The sequence below is a fragment of the Phyllobates terribilis genome, unplaced genomic scaffold, assembly GCF_046119375.1.
Source record: "Phyllobates terribilis strain yellow unplaced genomic scaffold, ASM4611937v1 Scaffold_8__6_contigs__length_399053987, whole genome shotgun sequence".
NCBI classification, from domain to species: Eukaryota; Metazoa; Chordata; class Amphibia; order Anura; family Dendrobatidae; genus Phyllobates; species Phyllobates terribilis.
This window is the reverse complement of record NW_027362768.1, coordinates 311562835-311582053: the sequence shown is the minus strand read 5'-3', so window position 1 is coordinate 311582053 and position 19219 is coordinate 311562835. Positions and strand designations below refer to the sequence as shown.

General features: G+C 42.6%; 1 protein-coding gene across 8 annotated transcripts in view; it reads left to right on the top strand.

The window, feature by feature from the left end:
- Window positions 1-19219, top strand: part of WNK2 (WNK lysine deficient protein kinase 2) — a 186620-nt gene that overhangs the window by 149006 nt on the left and 18395 nt on the right. For 4 of the 8 annotated variants that reach the window (XM_073644543.1, XM_073644546.1, XM_073644547.1 and 1 more), the window contains exons 21-23: window positions 4901-5454; window positions 12247-12452; window positions 12801-13019. In XM_073644543.1, the coding sequence (XP_073500644.1) occupies window positions 4901-5454; window positions 12247-12452; window positions 12801-13019 (979 nt within the window). The remainder of the gene's footprint in view (window positions 1-4900; window positions 5455-12246; window positions 12453-12800; window positions 13020-19219) is intronic. The other 4 variants (XM_073644545.1, XM_073644544.1, XM_073644549.1 and 1 more) reach the window with 4 other exon arrangements.

Here is a 19219-nt window from a genome sequence, read left to right as displayed (position 1 = left end):
GGCATCAATGCTGAAATATTGATCATTTAATGAACACAGAATGGTCATGGTTTGGCAAGACAAAAGTTTTGTCGCCCACAGAAAGTAATGTGATATTCAAACAAATAATTATCTTAAAATACAAATATATGCTGCATAACATTGGTGAATGAAGTTGTGGTGCTATTAGAGTCATATTTAATATTTTGTGTGACTTCCATGAGCTTGAAGGACTGCATCCATGCGGTTCAACAATAATTCATACAATTTATTAATGAAGTCATCAGGAATAGCAAATAATGTAGTCTTGCATGCCTCCCAGAGTTCATCTGGATTCTTTGGTTTTGTCTTCCAAGCTTCCTCTTTCATCCTACCCCAAACATGCTCAGTGATGTTCATGTCTGGTGACTGGGCTGGCCAGTCCTTGAGCACCTTGATCTTTTTTGCCTGGAGGAACTTTGTTGTAGAGATGGATGTATGAGATGGAGCACCATCCTGCTGCAGAATTTGACCTTTTTTATGATTTGGAATGTAAGAGGTAGCTAATACTTCTTGATATTTTAGGCTATTGATATTGCCTTCCACCTTGCAAATGTTTCGCACACCCCATTCTGAATGTAACCCCAGACCATGATCTTTCCACCACCAAATTTAACTGTTTTCTGGGTGTATTTTGGATCCATACAGGCTCCATTAGGTTTCCTGCAGTATTTGCGGCGTCTGTAGTGTAATTCTACTGAAGATTCATCAGAGAAATCCACCTTCTGCCACTTTTCCAGCTTCCATCTGTTTAGCAGGCTGTGGGACTTTGCAAATGCCACACAGTTTTTTATTTCCCTTTTGTTTATTGCTGGCTTCTGGGCACTGCTTCGACCATAGGCCATTTCGAGATAGAATCCTACAAACTGTTGTAGTTGACACAGGGACTTGAGGTGACCAGGCCTGTTGGAGCTCTGCTGAAGTGGAAGAGGGGCTTGCTTTGGATTTTCTAACCAACAAACGTTCCTCCTGAGCAGTTGTCTTGCGGGGTCTGCCAAACCTGGGCTTGTCAAACACATGTCCAGTCTCTTCAAATCTTTTTTTAATTCTTTGCACTTGACACTGAGACACATTAAAGGTGCCAGCCACCTCTGCAAGTAGATCTAGTCTTCAGCCTCTTGATAATCTAGGCTTTGGTCGCAGGGTGGATTTTTGGCATGTTGTCAGAGCTTAAGTTGCAGTTCAAGTGAAGGTGTGGGGTGCTGGGTTTCTTTTTATACACACCCACTAATTAACCGATCATTTACTGAGCACTGGTGAGGATGTAAACTAGGATTGGGTGCATTATATGACCAGGCGACAAAACTTTTGTCTTACCAAAATCTGACCATTCTGTGTTCATTAAATGATCAATATTTCAGCATTGATGCCAATTTATTTTCTTAACCTAAACCAAATTTGGGAGGGTTTCAGCTTTCAAAAGAGTAATTTATAAAACCAATGGGTGAATTTAACGTCAGGTTATAAGCTTTTATTTACATAACATGGATAAGCGACATAACTTCTGTCAGGGAGTGTATGTGGGGCCCATTATTCTGTATGGAGGACTCTGTGGGGCCCATTATTCTGTATGGAGGACTCTGTGGGGCCCATTATTCTGTATGGAGGACTATGCGGGGCCCATTATTCTGTATGGAGGACTATGCGGGGCCCATTATTCTGTATGGAGGACTATGCGGACCCCATTATTCTGTATGGAGGACTATGCGGGGCCCATTATTCTGTATGGAGGACTATGCGGGGCCCATTATTCTGTATGGAGGACTATGCGGGGTCCATTATACTGTATACTGGTTGGTCCGTGGCTTTGTCAAACTTTTTCATTTTGGTCCTCTGTATATTTGAGTTTGACATCCCTGAAGGATCTACATTAATGATATTAAGGTCATTGCAGTTGGGGAGAGATTAGGAAATCGGAAAAATATTTGTTTGAGGTTTTCAATAAAGATTTTTTTCTTAATCTCAAATTTAAAGGGTATCATCAGATAATGACCTGTTTTATTAATTTGTAAGGAATTTTGGGTGATTATTTTTGTTCCATGTCATTGTATATGCATTAGAACAATAATGAAATCTTGAAAAAGGGGAGGGAGGGGGACAACAAACACAATAGGGTCTTATCCTGTAGAAGGTGAAGGAACAGGTAACTGCTCACCTTTTGTGGGTTGTGCAACTCAAAACTGAGGAATCAAGACAAGCACCCTCAGGACAGGAAAACCTGCCATGTTAAGCAAGAAGTGCTTGGAGGATAGGAGTGGTGATCTGCCCTGCTGATCAGGTATTGCCAATAAAAATCCAGAGGACGTGGTGTAAGGACAATGCGGTTCTCCTGATGAAGAAGTTAGTTCAACTTCAAAATGCGTTGAGAATAAACCGCATTGTCCTCTGGATTTTTATTGGTAATACCTCCATCGGCAGCGCAGATCACCTCTTCTGTTCTCCAAGCACTTAGTGAAAATTGTAAGATTTCATTGAGTTTCATAATAGACTGACACTTGGCATTCTCTGGAGATCTCTTCTCGGTATTCCTCTCATCAATCCAGACAGAATAACTGTGAAATATAATACTTAGATACAGCCTATATATAGCTCTAGACGTTAAAGGATCCACCAGGTACAATAGGTGTTGGTCATAGCTCCCCTCCTCTCCTTCACTGCGCAATGACCTCTGCACAGATCACAGAGAGTTCATAGAAAAATTGCACCGACTGTGATAAAATCCACCTTAGAAGTCACATTCAACGGCAGTGTATTGTTTCCTAGGACATTCAAAAAGAAGGAAGCCAGCTCACCAATGCAGCGAAGAGTCCTCCGGAGCCTACAAAATAACCACTGCCATGGACATCAAACTTATGAAGGTGTAAAGTAGGATCCAGCTCGAACGGAGTAAAATCAAAATTTTAATCAAGTGCTTTTAAAAAATCATGAGGACAGCAGAAAAATATACCAAAGATCAGCATACAACACCTACGCGTTTCTGGTGCATATACCACCCTCAGTCATGGTTCGCCTATGCGTTTCTGGTGCATATAGCACCTTTTAGTCTTGGTTCACCTATGCGTTTCTGGTACATAAGGCACCTTTAGTCATAGTTCATTTACACATTTTTGGTGTGAATAGCAATCTTAATCATGGTTCACCATTACTGAGGGTGGTATATGCACCAGAAACGCATAGGCGAACCATTACTGAGGGTGGTATATGCACCCGAAACGCATAGGCGAACCATTACTGAGGGTGGTATATGCACCAGAAACGTGTAGGTGTTTGTATTCTGATCTTTGCTACATTTTTCTGATATAAAGATCTTTTTTTTTTAAATGCACTTGATTAAAGTTTGGAATTTTACTCCTTTCAAGCTGGATCCAACTTTATACCTTCATACGTTTTATTTTATTGCTTCCTCTGGTCCATGAGGCTGCTGTAAAGCTCATCTATAAATGTGGTAAATATCAGCTCAAGCAAAATGACAATTTTCATAATCTTAAAAAAAATTTAATTAGTTAAAAATCCCAATGATACTTTCCTTAATTGTAAAGTGCTGCGGATTTTGTTGGCGCTATAAAAATAAAAATTATTATTATTATTTACCACTGGTCTTAAAGGGTTAGTACAGGATCAAACGAAGTCCCACCGCTCCGTGCTCCAGGGTAGGGCCCACATGCTTGTTTTTCCTCTGTCTCCACCCCCCTGTTCTTTGATTGACAGCTCTAGCTTCATAGGGCCAGAGAAGGATGGAGATAGATGGAAACCAAGCAGCTGGGAAGGTGTATGTAAATGATTGGTCCCTTTGAGAAAGGCAATGAAGCCAGTTTCACACATTCAACGTTGACTGGTCTCCAGTCTCATGACCTTTATGCCTATGAGACTGTTGAGTTTGGGTTAAGGGACTTATGGACGATGGCAGTCCATACTTGGGTTGACAGGTCTGACATTCAGATTCCAAGTATTTCAATGGAAAAGGGAAACCAATTTATTATTTTTTTGGACAGTTTCCACTATGAGAAAAATGACGGTATCCATTCATGTAAGGGTTTGCAATTATTCTCTCAATCTAGAGAACTAGAGAGGAGCAAAGCCGAACTGTAAAGTTCAGGATTCGTACCGGACACCTAGTGTCCAATGCTGAACTCCAAAAACTGACTTCTCCCGGAAGTCTGTTTTATAGTTCGGAGAGAGAGAGAGACCTTAGTACGACCATTTTACAGCACCAAAGTTCGGGTCCTCATTGACTTCTATAGGTTTCAGGTTCAAGTTCAGGTAGAGTTCTGGTTCCCGAAACTAACTTTGGACTAAAATTTGGTCGAACCCGACAACCTGAACATCCATGGGTCTACTCATCCCTATAGATAACCCAACTCCTCTACAGCTCATCCATGGTGCTCCACGGCCCCCTTCTCTAATGAGCATCTACTGATGGCACATAGTGTCCTGTTGTTCTTTAGTACCATTATAACCGAGTTGAACATTCTGGGACTTGTTTTGAGGTTTGGATTCCATTGATCCTTTCTACACCTGTAACTAGACAGTTACCCAAATGTGTTCTGGCAAGGTTCCCTTTTAGTTCTGATTTTGCCTAAAATAAAGACTAGAATGGTGTCCATTAAGTTCTATGTATATATGTCCTTTTCTATTGGATATCATTATCCTCCAAAGCAAAGTGCTTATGCTTACAAGAGAAAGCTATTGAGGAACCCTCCAAGACAGAGCATGGCACCTTGACTGTGGCATAGGACACCAAGCAGTAAAAATGATGGGCGTAAGGAAAGCTGCCTGAACTGCATGTACAAATAATGTTTCAACCTCCGCTTTTGTCAGCTTTCATTATTGCTGAAATACTTTGAACAAACCACTTTGATCTCTTCTTTGTTTTGTTTGATAGGGTCAAGCACGAAGACGTGACTCCGGAGATCCGAGATCAAAAGAGGAAAGTGCCATAGATAAATCTCCCAAAAGGAGATCACATCATGCTGACAAGTCTAAAACTATTGGAAGGTTTTCCGTGATGAGTACAGAAGATGACGTGACCATAACTTCTCCAAGTTACATGAGATTTTCTGCGCCACCAGATGTTTATCTGGATCAGCTTCCATCACAACCAGTCAGGACCTCCGTGCCGCGTGCTCACACCTCCTCACCAATAAACTCTCTCTTCTGTGGACATGTGTCTAGTGATTCAGGGGATGAAATCCCTCCACCAAAACCCAAAGATTCCCCCTCAACCCCAAGCAAAGGGGTCACTAATGACTTCATGAAGAAAGCTGCTGCTTTTTTGCATCGAAAGGCCAGTATGCAAAGTCCAGATTCTCCTAATGGTCAGGCCATGAAAATCCCCTCAATAACTTTTCATTCGCAGTCTTCCTATATGAGCAGCGATAATGATTCTGAATTTGAAGATGCCGACATGAAGAAGGAGCTGCAGAATCTCAGAGAAAAGTAGGTATCACAATTGGTAGATGTAATGCGGTTGACCTAGAATTCCTTTTCACCATTTTTGGTTTTCTCCTTGAAGCCAACCTTGGTTATTTGCAGGGATTGTTCATTTGAAAGCATTACTTTCAGAACTAGATAGTTTCTAGATACATAGAAGTCTACCTGATTTCTCTCCTGGGCCCTCTGCAGGATTGCCAACTGGGAACCTGACATTTTTCTGCCCAATTGCTTGGCGTAAACCTGTGCCGGAAATGTGGAATGGTGTAGTTTTAAGGTATTGGACAGCCTGTGGTCATACAGATTAGATTGCTATACATGCTTCAGACTCCCTCACAAACCTACATACTTGGGTCTGACAAGTGTACATGATTAATTTCAATAAGATTTCTGGCAACAAAGTGCTTTCGGACATGCTGAAATCCAACATGCCTGATCCTTTCATATCGGTGGTCAGATAGAACATAGTGCACATAAAATTGGGGCTGGATGTATCTGCTGAACATTGCCAACTTTGGATTGTAAAAGTTAACACAATGTAATTTTGGTTTCATACAACTGACATTCATGGTCCGTGTACAGACCGTGATGTCCGTACCGGCCATGTATCTCCTGACTCAAGTTCATCAGTCTCCTAAATGCCTATAGGGTTGTGGAGCTCGGGTCAGGAGACACATGACCAGTCTATACATTGCAGTCCCTACACGGACTTTGAAAATTGGATATGGGAAACCAGCCTAAAGCCTTATTCAGACTTTCATGATTTTGCTAATACGCAAAAAACAGTCCAATTACATTAGTGTTTGGATCGGATTTTTATCAGTATTTGGTCAGTATGTCAGTTTTTACCATTGAAGTTTCACCAGTTTCTCTATATAAAATAATTTTCTTTTGCGGAGCCATTGACTAGTATTGTTTGGTCCATCACTCTGGTCAAAATCGGTCAGATCTCCGTGATTTGGTGAGGACCACTTGGTCCACAAATATACACGGACACGTAAACAGGCTCATAGACTATAAAAGATGCGTGCTCTATCCATGAAAAGTGGACGTCTGAATGGGTCCCAAGTCTGACCACACTTGGAATATTCTTTTGTTTTATGTGTATTGTACAACAATTATTACTTTTTGGTCTTAGTTACGTCTTCCTTTTCACCCATCCTTGTTCCTAGCTGCCGTGCCAGATTGTTTTTATCATTCTGTATTAATTAATGATCCCCCTTGTTATAACACTAAGCGTTCCTTGGTATCCAGCAGTAGTTTGACTCATCTCTTGTAAATGCTTTTATATAGTCTGACTGTGTAACAGTTTTATTTTTTCTTTAGAACATATACACTTCGCAAAAGTTTTGAAGTCCTTGGCAATGTAGGATAATGGGATATGACTCAGAGCGTCTCTTCCGCCTGCGTTAGTCATTATGAAACAATTTTCAGAATTCTCTTTAAATAACAATGAATGAGGCTTTTTTTTGTGATTTCCTTTTTCTTAGTGGTATTTTTGCTTTGACGATTTCTATGGTTTTGAGTTTCCTAGAATTCTAAATCTCCCATTAAAAATGTATTTTTTGGGGCCGTAAATTAATATAAAATAACCAGGATTTTGTTTAGGTTAAGGATTCCCTAATATCAATCACCTGAGGGGGAACTAGAAAATACATTTAAAAATTGCTCTTCAGCGCCACCAAAGGTGAAATGGTGCATTACATGGTGTCCATTAATATAATAGGTTGTGTAGGTATTTGTTGGCTGTGCTTGGTTCTCCAGGGGGGAGGATGCGCTTTGTAGCCACTTTCTGCTCTAGTTGATTGATGGAGATCACACCTAAGAAGTTTTCAATTTACTCAAAATATGAATATGAAAATATATTTTTTTTAATCCAAACATCTCATTTTAACTTTTTATTTCAGATATTTAGCAAAATTGCTACCTGCTAATTTATATTAAGGCGTACAATATGCGTAACTCAATGCTCCCATGTCACCGGGCAAATGCCGGGTTGCAGTCGCCATCAATATTCGGTTATTATATCCCAATTTCCCCAACTTGGACATAGAAGCCACCTGATTATACCTGTATATGAAGACACTGTGTACACGTATGAGCCAATCCTCTGATGTTGGTCATAATTGTGACAGCAATGTTGTCCTCTGTATTCTAAGAATCTCCATCTTAAAATGTAAATGTACCTGTCCTTTAACATCAACCTGTAAAAACTACTTTGGGTGCACCCAAGTCTGTTTCCAGGAACTGACCTGATTCTCATGCTCTGTAGCTTGTTTTCTTTTGGGTAGTAGTTCTTCATTATCATTCTGCCAGCACTATAGGTACAGGAACTTCCTTATAATTCTTTTTTTTTTTTTTACATCATGCATTGCTCTTACCATTAGCACTGCTGTGCTTGCCCTGAAATAAAAGCCCACCTCACTGTTATGCCTCATGAACCAGACGCCTAGTAACCAGCAAAATGGTGTAACTCAAAGCTTGTGAGTCCCAATGCAAAAGCTCTAACAGTGTCCCCAACTATCACTGGACTTTAACAGTATTGGTTTTCTCATATGGGCCAAAGGAACATTTTGGGCCCCCCTGGGCCCCAGAGTGTGACTGCAACCCCTGTACCCACTATAGTTACACCCCTGGACTAGCACTTTGGAGTGATTTTCAGGGGATAAGACACACTTTTTAAATTAAGTTACTTGCTTATTCTCTTCTTGGCTCATTATCAGATGAAATAGTGTTGTGTGAAATTACCAGAAACAGACTGAACAGCACTCTGTATTAATAAATTCTGATCCAGATCTATGTTAACAGCACATGTCGATGAATTGTATTTAATTTTTGGCAACGTTTCATGTTAATCAACACCCTTCATCAGACTATGTATAAATACAAAGCATAAAAACAATATTTTACCAAATGTGAAAAATGGTGCAAAGTGGTGTAGAAAATTACATTATATAGATATAACTGTATAGTATCTTGAGGAAGAAGCAATCCTAAAAGTCAATATCGACTCTCTAACGAGCCTTGTCACGTGACTTAGGATAAAAGCCAAACCAAAATCTCAATTTGCAGACACTGTGTTTCGGGGTACTGCCCCTCGTCAGTGCAAATTGTGAGATCTGGTTTGGCTGGGTGAGAGGCGTCTGACTGGGATCTAAGGGGTAACTCGCAACTTGTGCCTTATCCATCTTGCTGATTGCTGGGTGTCTGACCGCTCGGACCCCCAGTGATCCTGGGCTCAACCTCTGCTCCATTATGGGACTGTTTGGGAAAACTGAGCACAGCTCTCCGCTCTATCCAGCAGTCCTATTGACAATGAGTGGAGCGGAGACCGAGCATGCGTATCTCTACGCCAAGACTTGCTTTCCAGAGTCTTGTTCTCGATATAGCTGGAGATAGAAGGGGGAATATCTTTTGATTTTTGGTAAAACTCCTTTACTGTGTTAATTAAGACAGTGGATTATTTACAAAGTTAAACATTTTTGGCGCTACCTTATTGATTGCAGTTTTTTTGTCTTTTAGGTTGGGAGGTGGGAATTTGGTAACGTGCCTGATTGCATTATTGATCTGGGTCATAAATGTCTTACAGAATACTCCCCCAGTTCTCCTCAATTTAGCTTAATGAAGTGAGAGCCAGTTAGTAAGTCATAATATCGGCCTTCTGAATTTATTTACGACTCTCACAATGCATTTACACCAATGACAAACACACTCTACTTTATCCTTTATCAGCTTCCTTTCCTGGAACTAATAATATGAGATGAACACATGATGTATTGTGCGCTCGCATTAGGATTTTGTCATCCTTTTGGTAAATTGTTCAATTTCTTTCTGCTGCTATAAATGGGTTGTGTTTACACAATCATGGAGTCCATTTGAGCGTAATCAGTATTGTGTGATTCCTTTTTGGTGCTTTTTTATTTTATTTTTTTTGCACATTTAGGTTTTGGAAGAAATTGTATAAAATGTAAAACACAGAAAAAAATACGATGCAGTCAGTTGCTCTGGGACTTAAGATTTGGGAATCCTGACAGTGATCACATTGCACACTGTCAGAATTCTTCAGTACCAGTGCATACATGCAGTCACATGCTAACTAGATGCGCGCTGCCTCGCTCAAAGCTAGTGTATTGAGCGAGGCCGGACAAGTCTAGTCTGAATGTGGCCGCAAGTATGCAAATTGCATTTTTGCGGTCACATAGTCACCTGCTCTCGGCGCCAGAAAATCCTCGCAGTGTGCAGTGCACACGCTTTGATGATTTACAAGTCTGCAGTCACATAGTGACTGAAGACTTGTACACCAAGACTGGACAACTCTTTTAACTGTAGAGCAAAAAATATACTCATGTACACCAGAAACCTGGCACCACTCAAAGTTTTGCCCAAGTCACATTTCCACAAAAATGTTAACTTTTTCTTTTATGTTGGCCTTGTACTTTTCTTAAAAAAAAAACAAAAAACTTGTCACTTGCTGAAAAAAATTGATTTAAATTACCCCTGATTCTGCTGCTTTTTTACCATTTTTGCTGTGTCACACAGTTGTAGAGAGATTTACATTTGCTGGTTTTGCAGCGCTGCATGTGAAATCTCTGCTTATAGTGCAACTGGACGTTTCTTCAGCTTTTTCTTTGGGGCGTGATTCTGTGTCCCCTCCTTCCCATATGCTGTCAATCACAGCTGATCTAGACGTCTCAGGCTCTGCCGAGCTGTGATAGGCAGCGTCTATGAGATGGACAGAAAGCGGATTCCTCCATAATAGACTGAGGAAATGCCCCGTTGCACTTCAAGCAGAGATTTCACATGCTGTGCTACAAAGGAACAAATGTGAATATTTCAGCAATGGAGCGATGCAGCGCAAAACTGAAAGAGTGGTAGAATAAGGAGGGCTCAGGGATTTTTACAATGTGTATAACTCAATTTTTTGCATAAGTGACAGGTTTTTTTAGATAGTAGATAGGGCTTAGTGGAGGGATGTTGTCAATGCCAGCCCACGGACTTAGCGCAAATTTGGCAGATTTTCTCAGCAGGTTTTTTGTTCCAGACTCGTGTATAAAACACCAGTCTTGATCAATTACTTCCGCTAAGGTTAGATGTGCCATATGGTGACTGGGCAAAGCAGAAGGTAACGTATGATGACTAAATATGGCAACCCTGTTTGCCCCAATTCTCTTCTTATATGCCGCATATTAAAAAAGAAAAAAGCAAGTTCTAGGTTTAAATACTATAATGTAGGTGAAAATAGCAAAAAAAAAGTTACTAAACCGTAATGTTCGCCCAACATCAGGATAGTTGGAGCACCTGTTTTTGCACACCCTGTGATTGAGGACCTTGCAGAATATTAGGAGTTGTTACCACCTTTAAAGAGATTCAGAGGGAACCAAGGAATACGGTTTCCCAAGACCGGAGGGAGACGTAATTTCCATCAACTAATCCTGAGATTGTTATATCAAAGTTACTGAGAAATCTCGGTGACTTGTCTGACAATCCGAGGGTCATCTGACTATTGAGCAGTATCTTCTTCCCTTCTTCCACCTTCAAAATGTCAGTCGACTAATTACAGAGGGATGCTCTAGTGGTGCATCTCACGCTCATTTGCCTTGTGCTGACCATTTTAGTAAATCGCTGTCTCTGACATTATTTTATAAGGAATGTGTCATCAAAAAATTACCTATTGTTACAGTTTTGTTAAACATGTAAAAAAAAAAAAATAATAATTTTTCAGTAATAGCTATTGGCCACTAAGCGTAAAGGGAGTTTTTGCTACTTTTAAAAGTTTTACCCCACCAGGGCCTATTGAGATGTACTTGAACCCCTTTAACGTTAGGTTGACATCACTTTTCTTAGTCTCTTCATCGTGACACAGGATTATGATGAAAGGCAACACTCCCCCCTCTCTGCACAATCACAATGATCACAGAGCACGACCGCATATGGTATCTCTGACTGCTACTAACAGAAAGAGATGCTTTCTTCCAACCTCCATATAATCATCACGATCTGCTTTTTTTTTTTTTTTAATGTCATTTATTCATTTTTAAATATTATAGATGATACGTTCACTTTAAGACCATTTGTGCATGTTGCCGCATTACAATGTTTAACAGTATTGTCCGGGGTTAAGCAGAATTTCTAATCTGAAATGGTATAAAAAAACTAGTGCAGTTGCATCAGTTGGACTTAATCAATACAAGTTTAAAAAGTTCCTGTCACTTGTCGTAAATATGTAATTTCTCTACTTGGTGTAAATGCCGCTGTTCTCCTGAATTCGGCGATGTTTTTCTTTTGTTCCTATGCCTCTCTGTTCCTGAGATATGACCCTATCTTCCCTGTATATAAATTTAGCCTTTTTAACCAACTGGGAGTGGTAAAAGGAGGAGACTCCCCCAAATATGTGATGACCACGCCCACTTGGCTAAAGTAAGGCTAGATTTTTATGCTGGGAAGAATGGAGCATATCTCTGGAACGGAGAGGCGTAGAAACAAAAGAAAAACAGCGGCAGATTCAGGAGAACAGCGGCATTTACACCAGGGAGAGTAAAATGCATATTTGTTATGTCACTGCCAGCAAGCAGAGATCTTGAAAATGGTACAGTATTTGAACCGCAGTTATTTCTCAAATGGAACATTGCAGTAATTTTCTGAATCAAATCCTTATCACAAATACAATTGTAAATCTTCAAACCGTATTTCTTCTCTGTACTGTCTCCCTTACAATTACCGACCTCCTATTGTACAGAGATGTGTTACTTTGATTATTATGTTTTATAGGTTTTTTTTTCTCTCTTTTTTTCCCATAAGGCACATGAAAGAAATCTCTGAATTGCAAGTGCAGCAGAGGAAAGAGATAGAAGCCCTTTATGTCCGGCTGGGGAAACCTCTCCCCCCTAATGTAGGATTCCTTCATGCAGCGCCACCCAGTGGCCGCCGACGGAGAATCAGCAAAAATAAACTAAAAAGTGGGAAGCTGCTTAATCCTTTGGTCCAGCAACTAAAAAATGGTACAAGTATGTTATGTTGTTCCCTTCTATACATAGCGCCTACCTGCATGCGGTTGTTAAACGCTTTTTAGGCTGTATCCACACCACCATTGCCAACCATCAACAAATTTACTGACAATTGAAAAAAAAAATAATTCAATTTTTTGGGGGTTTTTTTTAGTCGAAATTTTTTTTTTTTCAAGCTAAAGAATTTCTCAGATTGAGAATTTGATTTCATACTTTTATTAGATTCTATTTTTTTTTTTTATGTATTTTACATTGATGAAGATGCTTTGTCAGTAAATTTTCGTAAATGCTAGTCTTCTAGGTTGGCAACCTTGGTGTTTTCTTTCTGTTTTTTTATTTCTGTTGCAGGTGATATAACTACAGATTGTAATGGATTTCCTTCCAAGGATCCATTGAAGCCTCACCCGGACCCAAAGACCCACCTTGCAGGTTCCTCCCTAACGGCATCTCCGGGTCGGGCCGTTCAGACACAGCAGCCTTGTTCAGTGAAAGTTACGGTGTCCTCAGATAATATCTGTTCTGGGGTTGTCCGAGATGGTGTTGATATGCATGGCAGCGGCGGACAAGGTGATCTATCATTGAGGGATGTTCCTTTTGGGCTAGTTTCATTGCCAGTGCAGGAGGCAGCACGGGACTGAGTTGCTTTCAGACTGCACGTGGCTTTGCTGCTGTACTGCAGGGTTTTATATCTTTTCTCAAGACTGACACTGTGAAAATGATCATCCATCTTCATCCTCTGTATGTGAAATTTATTCAGGTACATTCCCGGGCAGCGTTTGCCCCTACCGGTTATATAGACATTTCTGCTTAGCAAGACACTAAATTAATACCCTGTATTAGGGGGGTGACCACAATATGGTTTTTGCTTTGCTAGCACTAGATATATATTTGGTAATGGTATGGATGTTAAAAGTGTAGAATTTTTGTTTTTTAGATCCCCCATAAATTGTCATGGTCATATCTACTTTATGAGCTTATTCTTTTAAAAATGCAAACGCCTTCATACTAATGTAAAAATGATTTTTTGGCATACTGGCCTATTAGGATGTGAGAAATAATAGCGGCAGCGATCCGCCCGAGAAGCTGTGGAAAGGGACAGAGGCTTTACATAGGAGAAAATGGCTCCAATCCCGAATGCTTTTTGGAGCAAAAAGTTGTTTTTTATACCTTGAGAAAGGCAGCGATCTGGTGCAGAAATGCGTTGGTATTAATAAAAAATCATTTTGGAATTCCAAGGCTCTTCATTCCCACAGCGCAGGCCGCCTAAACGTGCCAGCTTCCATTTTTGGCAGAGATCCGCCTGAGGCCAAGATCCGGCTGAGCAGGCATTTTCTGCTGTCTATAGACGGGATCGGGAAGTAGAAGGCTAGCGGTGACTAGTTAAGGGTCAGCATGGGTGCTGCAGGAATCACTGAGGATGAGTATTTTTCTGAACTTTTTATACCAGTCTGACCCATTTTACAAATATGTTTCATCCCCCTGGACAACCCCTTTAAGGTTACCGTTTATACCAAGTAGTGGTCTCACATGGGCTCCAAGACAGGACAATGTGATAGCATGTGGGAAAGTACACCAACATCAACGGGGCACCGAGCATATCGGCAGACAGGGAATGGTAGAAAAACAAAGTGCTTATACCGATTTTTGTAAGTTTTAGATCCATAAATCTGGAAAACTCTCATTAAAGTAAACCTGTAACATGGAAAATGTTGTCCAGTCTGCAGCCAGCATGGTATAACTTGTTTTATCTTCATTGAAATCCCTGCTCATTCTGTATTTTTCAGTCAAGTAGGCGTTCCTAATCCATGACTGCTGTTTCTGTATGCACATTTACATAGGGAAGGTTGTCAATTACTGATTAGGACCCGCCCACTGGACCTCTGAGTGGATTTCAATAAACAAAGTTATACTGGATATTTGCCAACAAGATATACATTAGATGATCAAAAGTATTATTCCCTCTCCACATTACACCTTATGATCTCCCATTCTAAATCCATAGGCATTAATATGGAGTTGGTCCCCACTTTGCAGATATATCAGCTCCTGCTCTTCTGGGAAGGATTTCTACAAAATTTTGAAGGTGTCTGCGGGAATTTTTGCCCATTTTCCTGGAAAAGCAGTTGTGAGGTCAAACCCTGATGTTGGAGTAGAGGCCGGGCTCCATTCTCCATTCTAGGTCATCCCAAGGGGTTGGGGTTGAGGTCCATCATGTTATTCCACACACATCTTCTCCAACTATGTCTTTATGCATCTTGGGCACTGGGCACAATCATGGGAAATGGAAAAGGGTCTTCTCCAAACTGTTCCCACAAAGCTGAAAGCTAGAGATGACTCGCCCCCAGAGCCGTGGGGTACTCAGCTGTCGGGCCTATGGATGCTGGTGGGGGATATCACGGTGGCTGGCCCGGTCCGTGGCCCAGGGCGGTCAACAAAAAGGGGAAATATTATTTGTAGGGGTTTTGGGTTTATATGGGGTTTTGGAATAGTTTGTGACGCCACCTGTGGAATGCGGCCAAAGGGAGCCGTCACTGCGGAGCAGTCCTCTGAAGCTGGTGTTACTGCAGCAGGGATGGTGTGGCTCTCCACAGGTAGAGCTGGCTCCAGGGCAGTGTAGATAGTGTTGTTGGTTGCGCTGGGCGTTGTAGTGCTGGGGGAAGATGGCACAGCTGAAATAATGGACGGAGGCAGTGCGGTGCAGTCATCCGAGTCTTTACTCACAGTTGTTAATTTCCTCAGGTTGCACTGTCCAGCTTACAGCCTCCCACGTCGCGCTGCGTTCACCAGAGCAAGGGTTCAGCTCTTCCTCAGGTAATTTGGGAGCACCTGACGGAACCCCGCTTTCTTGTGTTCCTCTCTAGACCGTCTTCACGCTGGGTCTTCTCCCTCCTGCCCTGCTCTTCCCCACTCTCAGTCCCGCTCGGGTACTCTGAAGTCCCTCCTGTCTAACTGGAATTCCCGGACCTGCTTTACCCTCACCGTGATTAGAATGAGGCTTTGGCAACTGAGCTATAAAAGCCAGAAGCCTCCCGTTTTTCCAGCCGAGACCTGGAGTAACACGGCTGGTCCAGGGGCCGGCCCCCTCCTTGCGGCCTGCGATCCCTCTGTCTTCTGACAGATTCGGGGCGTACGGGTGCCGTCCTGCACTCGCCGTACCCCCTGGGATCCCTTTAACAGAAAGGAGCCTTCCTCCTCTGCTCCCCTCCTGGGCCTCTAGCACTAGGCCCCACTTGTGGAGCAGAGCTCCTACTGAGACTCTGCTCCCTGACTGACTGTCCTCACTCTTCTACTCAACTGAACTCTCCTGCCACCTAAGATGGCTGCTTCCCTTTATATACCTCCTTCTATGGTGCTCCCCTAAACTGCTTCCTCCACCCACACCCACTACTGGTTCCCCCTACCTTTGGTTCCCCCCACTCCAGCCAGGGACAGAGCTCAGCAGGAACATAATGCATCTTGCCCTTCCAGCCGGCCTGGAGTAGTGTAGTGTTGAATGTGGGTGTTGGGGTTCCGGGCAGCACTCCCTCCTTACCTGAGAAAAGAGACGCCACACCTCTGGGTGAGGCGCAGTACCTCTGTGGCGACTGAACCCTCAGAGGCGCCACACAACTATTAAAAATGTCTTACTATGGTGAAGTAAGATTTCCCTTCACTGGAACTAATTCTATGTTCACAAACGTTGTGTTTTTTTCTGCAGCTAAATCTGCTGCAAATCTGCTGACAACTTTTCTCTGGCAGGAAAACAGCAGTGTCAAAAAAGCAGTTTTTGATGTGTTTTTTTTCACTGTCCTTCTGTCTCTATTTAGGCATGTACATACAATTCTGTGAAAAAAAAGAATCCCATTTATATTTTGCCATAAAAAACGCTGCAAATACACAGCAAAAAATGCAGAGTTCGTTTTTGCTGCATATTAGCAGCATTTTTTTCACCACCCATTACTTCCTATGGGTGAAAAAAACGCTGAAAGAAGTGACATGCTCCATTTTCCAAATACGCAAGCAAGGCAGAAAATACGCAGCAAACTAAAAGCAACATGTGTGAACAGAGAATTCTGGTTTCTCATAGACTTTGCTGGTACTGCTAGACACAGCTAAAAATTTGCATAAAAATCTGCTGCAAAATACGCAACGGTCCGTGGCCAACCACTGAAGCCCTATAGCATTATCCTTCCTCCGCCTAACATTATAGCGGGCACAATGCAGTCAGGGGGGTAACATTCTCCTGGAGTCACCAAACCCAGACTCATCCATCAGACGCCGATAGAGAAGTGTGATCCGTCACTGCACAGAACACGTTTCCTCCACAGTCCAGTGGTGGCGGTTTTACACCACGCTATCCGATGCTCGGCATTGTGCTTGGTGATGTAAGGCTCCGTATTGCTGCTCGGCCATGAAGCTCCCATCAGGGACGCAGTGTTTGTGCTGATGTTCTTACCAGAGGAGGTCTGGACTCTGCAGTTATGGAGTCAGCATTGTGTTGGTGACTCTCTGCCCCCTGCTCCACAGCACTCGGCCCCCGCTCTGTAACGTCTCCACTTCGTGTCTGAGTTGCTGCAGTTCCTTCCACTTCACAATAATATCACTCACCGGTGATGGGGGAAGATTTAGGAGAAGAAAAGAAATGTCATGAATGGACTTGTTACCCCGGTGGCTCCTATTACAGGACCGCGCTAGTATCGGGGAGCTCTGCACCACCGGCCGTACTGTCGCATGTTAATAAAGGCAGACGGCAGGTGAGGGGCCAGAGGTTATACACTGGGGAAAGGGGGAGCAATTGGCCGGATGTTATACACCGGAGGGGGTGGGGAGGTGGCAATGGGCCAGATGTTATACACTGGGGGGGGGGGGGTGGTGGCAATGGGCCGGATGTTATACAACGGGTGGGGGCAATGGGCCGGATGTTATACACCGGGGGAGGGGGTGGCAATGGGCCAGATGTTATACACCGGGAGGGGGGGGTGGCAATGGGCCGGATGTTATATAGCGGGGGAGGACAGGTTATGGGCTAGATGTTATACACTGGGAGGGACGACAATGGGCCAGATGTCATACACTGGGGGTGGGAGGGGAGCAATGGGCCGGATGTTGTACACCAAGGGGGGTGAAAGACTGGATGTTATACACCGGGGGGGGGGGGGGAGTTGTGAGGGACCGGATGTCATGCACTGGGAGGTGAAGGGCTGGATGTTTTACACTGGGGGCAATGGCAAAGGGACTGAATGAAAAACCTGAACTTAATGATTAAGACTTGGGCCCATTACTGGTCTCCATGTAATATGCTCAGCTCCTTCCACTCTATGAAAATACAGTCCAATCTGCTGCAGCATGTTACTGTGACCGGTTCCCTTCACAATGTAAAGGAGTTTTCCCATAATAAACATTTATCACCTGTATACAGGATCATGGCTCTGAAACCCCCATAATAACAAGAACAAGGGGCTCAAATCAAACTGCAGTGACAAGGAGCCTGAATGAACCGACAATCAAGAGTGCAACCTGCTGCTTCATGCAATGTCTATGGGGCTTATGGAAACGAACAAGTGCAGCTCTATGCTCTGGCAATCGGTGGGGGTCCCAGCAGTCGGACAGTCGCCTATCCAGTGGATCAGTGAATCAATACCCCTGTGCGTACTTGCCATGTGACTGTTCAAACTTGCTCACACTGAAATGCTCCTGAGGCATGAGCTGAAAATGTCCATGAAGTCGTATGGACATGACAGATATCCAAGAGATCCTTTGACCACGATTCATCATAGTTGTTTCTCAAGTTTTCTGGAGTAATTTGCTCCTTTTTAGGCTGTGTGCCCACAATCAGTAGAGCTAGCGTATTTTCAATTTCTATTGTAAGAATGCCAAGTTTTCTGTGTGGAATTTTCCCATAGACTTGCATTAGATGTGGTAAATCAGCAGTTTACAAAAAAGTACATTTACACAGGTGTTTTAGCCTGATTTAGCCTAATAATTTAAAAAAATGTTGTGGGGTCCCCCATATTTTTGATTACAAGCCTAGGTAAAGCAGACAGCTAAGGGCTTATATTATCAGGCTGGGAAGGTCCCTGGTACTTGGCCTTTCCCAGCCTAAAAATACCATCCTGCAGCCGCCCCAGAATTGGTGCATCACGTCAGATGCACCAATTCTGGCACTTTGCCCAGCTTTTCCTTATTACCCTGATGCAGTGGCAATCGGGGTAATGGTAGTTGGGGTTGATGACAGCTGTCATTTGTCAAAAATCACAGCTTCCATCAAGCCTTAGGGTTAGTAATGGAGAGGTGTCTATCAGACACCCCCATTATTAACCCGGTAATAAAAAATAAAAACATAGAAAAAAACTATTTAAATACAAAGACTCCCCCACATTATCCCTCGTACACCAAATTATTGAAAAAATAAAATAAAATAAAACAATCCCATGCAGGTCCGAAGTAATCCACCGAATAGAAAGTAGTCCAGAAAAGGATACCTGAAAGACATAAAAAGACAGAAATATATACAATAGACTGTCCCTCGTTCACCAATTTATTTGTAAAAATGTTCCCATGAAGCTCCGTTGTCGTCCACATTTTCGAATCTTGCTCCAGTGTCTGTGAATAGCAGTAAAGGTCTTGCTGTTCCCATGCATCTGATACGGATGACAACGCTCATCATAGTCTTTGCTCCCGCTGCAGTCAGCGATACCCGGCGGCTCTGATGAGCGTTGTCATCGCTATCTGGCGCCTGTGAATAGCAGTCATTTTACTGCTATTCACAGTTGCCCGGAGCAAGATTT